The 7,226-nt window shown below is 42.6% G+C and overlaps 1 protein-coding gene across 4 annotated transcripts in view; it reads left to right on the plus strand.

The window, feature by feature from the left end:
• The window catches only part of lnx1 (ligand of numb-protein X 1), a 35,141-nt gene that overhangs the window by 26,787 nt on the left and 1,128 nt on the right, over nucleotides 1-7,226 (plus strand). For all 4 annotated transcript variants that reach the window (XM_034081845.2, XM_034081846.2, XM_034081847.2 and 1 more), the window contains 6 exons: nucleotides 230-438; nucleotides 521-943; nucleotides 1,820-1,954; nucleotides 4,900-5,077; nucleotides 6,166-6,412; nucleotides 7,015-7,173. In XM_034081845.2, coding sequence (XP_033937736.1) covers nucleotides 230-438; nucleotides 521-943; nucleotides 1,820-1,954; nucleotides 4,900-5,077; nucleotides 6,166-6,412; nucleotides 7,015-7,173 — 1,351 coding nt within the window. The remainder of the gene's footprint in view (nucleotides 1-229; nucleotides 439-520; nucleotides 944-1,819; nucleotides 1,955-4,899; nucleotides 5,078-6,165; nucleotides 6,413-7,014; nucleotides 7,174-7,226) is intronic.

Below are 7,226 nucleotides of genomic sequence, written 5' to 3' on the forward strand. Positions count from 1 at the left end.
TTTTAGTAACCTGAGGGAGTAGAAACAGCTGGTTTTACTGCAGAATCTCTCCAACATTGTCTGCTACACGTTCTCACTCAATGTGTCTCTTTCTCTGTCTTTCTCCCAATTCCTTCTCTATTATATTTGGCTGTTTGTCAAAGTTGATTTCTTTTGTCAATGTACATTAAAATTCAGAAATAAACTCTAAAGCTTAAAGCCTTTTTGTTCTCTTTGCCTTCTCCCTTAGTGCTGCCTCTTCCTCAGCTGCATCACCTGATCCCTGACGGTGAACTCACCAGTATTAAGATCACGCGGGTGGATCCTTCAGACCCGCTGGCAATCAGCATTGTCGGTGGCAATGAGACGCCCTTGGTTCGCATCCTCATTCAGGATATATACAGAGAAGGTGTCATTGCTCGAGATGGACGCTTGCTGCCCGGGGACATGATCCTGAAGGTATCACAGTCAAGATCGGTTTCACAATAAAAGTAAGCAATCAAAAGTCAATTTGTAACCTGCATCTCTGTTGACCCAACAGGTCAACGGCATTGACATCAGCAATGTACCCCACTGCTATGCCGTGGCAACACTTAAACAGCCCTGCCAGCTCCTCCGGCTTACAGTGCTCAGAGAACAGCGCCATCACTACCGCTCACATTCGCACAGCCACCCACACGGCCACGTGCATGATGTCGCCGGGGGCCACCTGTCTCAAGGTCTACCCCACCATCCCTTGAGGGACGATAGCATCCATGTGGTCCTGAATAAATCCGTTCCAGATGAGCAGCTGGGCATTAAGCTAGTGAGGCGGCCGGAAGAGCATGGTGTCTTCATCTTTCACCTCCTGGAGGGCGGCCTGGCAGCACGTGATGGACAGTTGTGCGTTGGTGACCGCGTGCTGGCCATCAATGGGCACGATCTACGTTACGGAGCCCCAGAACATGCTGCTCTGCTAATCCAGGTCAGTCAACAGGTCCTCCTTTACATGAATCGATTAAAGCAGGATTTACCGTTGTATGTAAAGGTTATCGTTTTGATTAGTCAAATGAGTCCACATGTTGTAGCAAACCCTAAACAACAGTGTTCTGTTCTTACCCCGGATCCCTTAGGTATTAAAGATAATTGTGGTGATTCAGGATAATTGTGTGGTGCTGTACTGTTGTGTCTGCACTCACTGCAGTTAATAGTATTTAATTGTGAGGATTCCCTAATGGACCGGGCCATGTGGCTGTCTCTGGTTCCTGGTTGATGCCAGTCAATGGTGCTGTGTTTGTGGTTAATCGTGGTTAATTGCAGTGTGTTTGTGGCTGACCGTGCAGGGTCTCTGGTCCCTGGAGTTCCTGTCTGAGCAGTCTGACTGGCCTCAGTGGAGCCAACATGGCCTCTCTCTGTCAGAGATTAACAACTGGCAGGGAAAAATAAAATGACTTCAGTTAAGACAATAATAGGCTGGACTGGCTAATTCAGGAGGCAGCTCTGTGCTGCAGAGACCCGAGGAAATCTCAGAGCAGGGACAGAAAAGCAGACATCTGTGTGTTTGTTGGACCACTTTCATGTGAATGTGTGAATAAGTGTTGCTGGACTTCGGTACAAGTTCGAGTCACAGAGACACGGGTTGTCGTTCGATGGCAGGGACCATAGTTTCCTGCAATGTTCTCCTTAAATGGCCTTTTCATCCAAATAAAAAGATTAATGTGATTTTGCCTCTAACTAATTCCTAATTAAATCCAAATGGTTATTGATCAATGTAAATGTTATTTCTCAATTACATATTATTTAGCCTAAGTATGATTTCGAAATAATTTCTAAACTCTGCTGCCTCCCTTTTGTTCTCTAGGCAAGCGAGGAGGCTGTCCACTTCATCGTGTCTCGTCAGATTTGCCTGCCTACCCCGGATATCTTACAAGAAGCTCCGTGGGGCATGGACGGCCCTCCACCATATTCCCCTGTGGATATCGAGCAAACACTTCTGGTAAGCAGCACAGACAGATACACATGAAACAAGAACAGTAGCAATACACAGAGGAGCTTTGTTCCGCCGTCTCCACCTACCATGATAAATACTCCCTTTCAGGTGCAAATGATCCATAGAGGTATTATTCTCCCATCAAAGCTGAGCATGTCATTCAAGAAGTACTGCCGGCAGCCTTCCTTTCAGAGAATTGTTGCATCCATATCAGCCATCTTTTTTTCCCACAGAAAAGCTCCCACATGATTTAGTGCGCCTTCCACTTCCTATAACCAAAACACTTTTTCCAGTTCCTTACTGAACTTGCTAATATCTCTATTTTTCATAATAATTTTTTTTAGAGTGTCTATTTTAAGTGATTTCAAATTTGGTTTAAAAGTAGACAAAAAGGTTTGCCTCTGTAGATCACTATCCTTCAAAATGCATGATAATGTATCCCCTACAACGTACTTTTTGGGGACAAATACCCTGTAAAATAGCTAGATAAATCACTCATGTCTGTCATGTTGAGATCTATTATTAGATATCAGCGATGCGCTTGATACTGTTGACCACAACATATTGCTAGACCGTCTAGAAAACTGGGTGGGAATTTCAACAACAGCTCTAAATTGGTTTAGTTCCTACTTAAAGGACATACAAAACGTTGTCTTAATAGGCAACTACACATCAACCTTGACAAATGTCATGCTCCTCAAGGCTCCATCTTAGGACCTTTGCTTTTTAACACCTATATGCTACCACTGGCTCAAATTATTAAAAACAATGATCTAAGCTATCATATCTATGCAGATGACACCCAGATCTATTTTAAAATTACACCAGGAGACTATTCTCCGATTAGAACACTGACTCAGAACTTTCTCCAATTGAACAAACGAAAAACTGAGATCATCGTTTTTGGAGCAAAGACGGACCGATTAAAAGTAATCGAGCTTCAGTCGGCAGACTACAAAACAACTAATAAAGCTAGAAATCTAGGTGTAGTGATGGACTCAGACCTGAATTTTAACAGTCACATTACAACAGTTATTAAGTCTGCATACTATCACCTGAAGAACATATCTAGGATTAAAAAACTAAGGTCACAACAGGATTTAGAAAACCTTGTCCATGCGTTTATCTTCAGTAGACTCGACTACTGCAATAGTGTATTCACAGGGCTGACAAAAAAATCTATCAGAAAACTGCAGCTGATTCAGAACGGTGCTGCTCGAGATCAGTAACATTAAAAGAGTGGATCACATCAGTCCGGTTCTGAAATCTTTACACTGGCTTCCAGTCGGCCAAATAATTGATTTTAAAGTACTATTGCTAGTTTTTGGTAAATGGTAAATGGTTTAGGACCTAAGTATATTAACGATCTCCTACATAATTATGAACCATCAAGGGGCCTCAGGTCTTCTGGGACGGGTCTGGGACGGGTCTGCTCTCGGTTCCGAGAGTAAGAACAAAACATGGAAAAGCAGCGTTTAGCTATTATGCCCCGACAATCTGGAACAAACTACCCAAATCATGCACGTCTGCAGAAACTCTTACTATTTTCAAATCGAGACTGAAAACATATATTTTTGCCGCTGCTTTTAATTGAGCTGTTCATATTCGCACTGCAGTATGCCATTTAAACATGTATTGTATACATGTTGTGTTTATTTTATTATCTTTGCTTTTTAATGCCTGTTGTAAAATGCCATTATATAATGTGTTTTTACTGTATTTATTCTTAAAATGTCTTTTTAATTTATTTTGTAAAGCACTTTGAATTGTCGCGTGCGGAAAAGTGCTATATAAATAAACTTGCCTTGCCTTAATACAATGCCACAGCTTTGCTCCTGACATCGAGAAAGGAGGGAGAAGCAAGTTTTTTTTCCTATGCTCCAAGGTGACTACCAGCACATCTAAAGTTCACTAAATTACACTTTAATTAAAGTCAGTGCCCAGACAAGAAACATAGCGCAAAAAAATAAAATATATGTGTTACTGACGTTTAGAGGTGCTAGTAGTTAGAACAGAGCTAGGTTAGCTTTTTTCATTGTGTTGAAAGCATGCCAGGTTAGAAACCCCCCCCTGGAGAAAATATGCCAAAACCTTACTTAACGTTTTTTTTGGATACTCTCTGGTCTTTATGGTGATAACTTGTTTACACAAATAGTCCCATCGCAGTAGCATGTAGTACACAGCATCCATAGCATACAGCTTACTGTGTGTGGGTCGGCAGTGTCGAGCCCCCGGGTCAGAAACGTGACTACGGGTGATCTCCTCCTGTGGGCGCAGCAGAAATGTGTGAATGCAGCACATTAGCAAAGCTGCACAAGCTACATCCCATCAACCTCAATGTGCAATGTCTTATTCATTACTACTCTACTCCCCCTCGCTCTCCCCCATGTGACATTCAAACACCTCGTCATAAATAAAATCTAACTCACTTTTTCCCACACACAGCCTCGTTCACAAAACCAAAACGCACATCAGGACGTCCATGAATAAATCAGTAGCTCTACATCGAACATCAACACAAAATGAAGAGGCACTTGAGCTGCCTGATCCTAATAACCACCATATATTATACATTACCAGTTATGCTAATGAGGTAATCAATTACATAGCAACTGTGTCTGTGTCAAAGGACTCCTGTTCCCATAGCATGGCTGGTATTAATGTGAATTCTCCTATCATTAAGGGGCTATCGCTAGTCCCAGAGAAAACAGCCCTTTATTAATATGCAAATGTACTGCCTGACAATCTAATTACATTATGTATACTATGGAAGGTGCCCTTGATGTAACAATTAAGTGCATATCATGTTTGGACTGAGTTCATGTTTTTATTAAAATGTGGATACACGAGAGCGATCCATTGCGACAGGTGTGCCATAGAAGTGGAACATAAAATAGGACACGGTATTAATGCAAAACCCTTTCTCTGTGTGTTTCCTTTGCCATCTAAAGGACTCTTGTCAGAAGCCTGCATGCTATGAGAAGACAGTAACACTGACCAAGGAGCCGTATGACTCCCTGGGTATGACGGTGGCGGGTGGCATGTCCAGCCGAGGGTGGGACCTCCCCATTTACGTCACGAATGTGGACTCTGATGGAGTGGTGGGACAGGAGGGCTCCATCCGCAAAGGTAAAATGAACTCCTAATGAACCCCTTGAAGTCTCTTCCATTACTTACCGGCACACTGTTATAATAATTAGAATATAACTCATTTGCAAGGATTAAAGGGATTGTAATGTTCAGGGCTTTTGAGCAAATAATTACTAAATTAGTGGATGTTGTTTTTAGTTTTGTGCGGTTGTCCTCTACTTAAGCGCACATTATGGCTGACAGACGATAATGGATTTTGTCTGATGAATACTTAGAATATAACAAACTGAGGGATTGATGAACACTTAAGATTCATGTTTCATTATGAAGTGTATTCATCCAGCAAAAGCCTCAGCGATGCTGCTGTGGATCACTACCTCGTAGATTGGCTCTTACAAACTTACACAAAAACACAAGCACACATTTGCATAGCAGGGCTCGGGACTTATTTTGTTCCAGAGGAGTATTTGTGGAGTACTTAATTATATCATTATATGAAATCAGTCAGCTCAAAATAGCTGAATGTAATAGCAGTATCCTTGAGATCCCATATTGCAGTTGAAGGCAGGGGAGTGAGAGATTTCAGCTGATTTTAACTGTTTATTCCAGTCTATCCAAATTAAAACACATTTAGCCTGTCATTACAGTCATTCCTTTTCTGAGACTCTCAACGAGAAAAACTCTGTGAGCATAAAGCCTTCATAAAAGCAGAGAAATCTGATTCAGTTTGACCTGTGCATGGTTCAAGGTGCACATTACTTTATCCTTATGGGACACAACAACAGCTGCTGTCTCGGTTTGTGTGGTTATGAAATATCTTAGTGTATTGAAATAGACATTTCAGATTTGTATTAGCATATCCACGCATCCCAAGTGTGTCCTTTGGGTTGCTCATTAGCTGGTTGGACTATGCAGTCTGTTTTTCTCTCTACCACTCTCATCGCTAGGAGGCTTTTTAAAGCACAGGTGGCGTTGGCTTCTATCCCTTTGTGTTGCAGCAGGAAGGTTGTTGAATATTAAAAAGGCAGATGAGGAGTCCCCGCACCGCGAGGTCTTTTGAAAAGCATTTATCAGGGCAGCAACCCTGGGCAGTGGATGAGCTGTGCTGTCCACTTTCTCCCCCGCAGGTGACATCTTGTTAAATGTGAATGGGGTGGACTTGACGGGGGTGACGAGAGGCGAAGCCGTGGCCAACTTGAAGAACACCTCCTCCCCCGTAGTGCTCAAGGTCTTGGAGATGCGTCCTCCAGAAGACAGCATGCAGGACTGCGCCATGCCGCCCTGTCTCACACCTTCACCCACAGACAGCACCAAGAGCCCCGTGCCCAATGATGATTACTCACCAATCTGGGTGTCATGGCTGCAGCTACCCAGGTGAGCATCTCTAGATGTCTCAGTTCTCACTAAATCTACATTTTGTACTTTCTCCACTCCTTTTTTCTGAGCCCAGTATAATTATACTCCCCCCTCCACACTGGTCCTTTTGACCTCTGCCAGCTGGTGCCAACGACATTTGGACAGAGCCAGCTGGGAAGAGAAAACTCATTATACTTTCAAACTAACTTTTCAGCTTAAATATTCACTGTCTGCTGCTATATCAGTAGAACTTCTGAGAATCAAAAACGTTCCGATTTTAATATATTTGAAATTCAATCTTTAAGACAGTGGCATGCTGACAGAGATGAACAACTGCTGCTGAAATAATAATGTGTATTTCTCTGGCGCAGCTAAAAACATTTAAATGTAAATTTCCTTTGAGGTATATTTATGAGATATAAAGTTCAACTATTCTCATTCTTACACTTCTCTCTGTAAGGAAAAGTCACACCTTAAAAAAAGAAGCCTTTGTCTTCTGAGCAGAGCCGGTTTCAGCTATCTAGCTCCAGCACACACACTCAGCATGGATATACACTAGATACAATTTAAAGATGCAGTTGAGAGATTAGTGTGTTTAATCTTTTTCTTGGCCCATGCAGGCATCTGTACTGCTGCAAAGACATTGTGCTGCGGCGGAGCACTTCGGGCAGTCTGGGCTTCAGCATCGTGGGAGGTCAGGAGGAGGTCAACTGCAATCAATCCTTTTTTATCCGCTCCATCGTGGAGGGGACACCAGCCTACAATGATGGCAGGATAAGGTAGGCAGCCTATGTATATTACTCTCTGTTGCTTACGAGAACATCTGTTTTGG

Source organism: Pseudochaenichthys georgianus, chromosome 4 (assembly GCF_902827115.2).
Source record: "Pseudochaenichthys georgianus chromosome 4, fPseGeo1.2, whole genome shotgun sequence".
In the NCBI taxonomy this organism is placed as follows: domain Eukaryota; kingdom Metazoa; phylum Chordata; class Actinopteri; order Perciformes; family Channichthyidae; genus Pseudochaenichthys; species Pseudochaenichthys georgianus.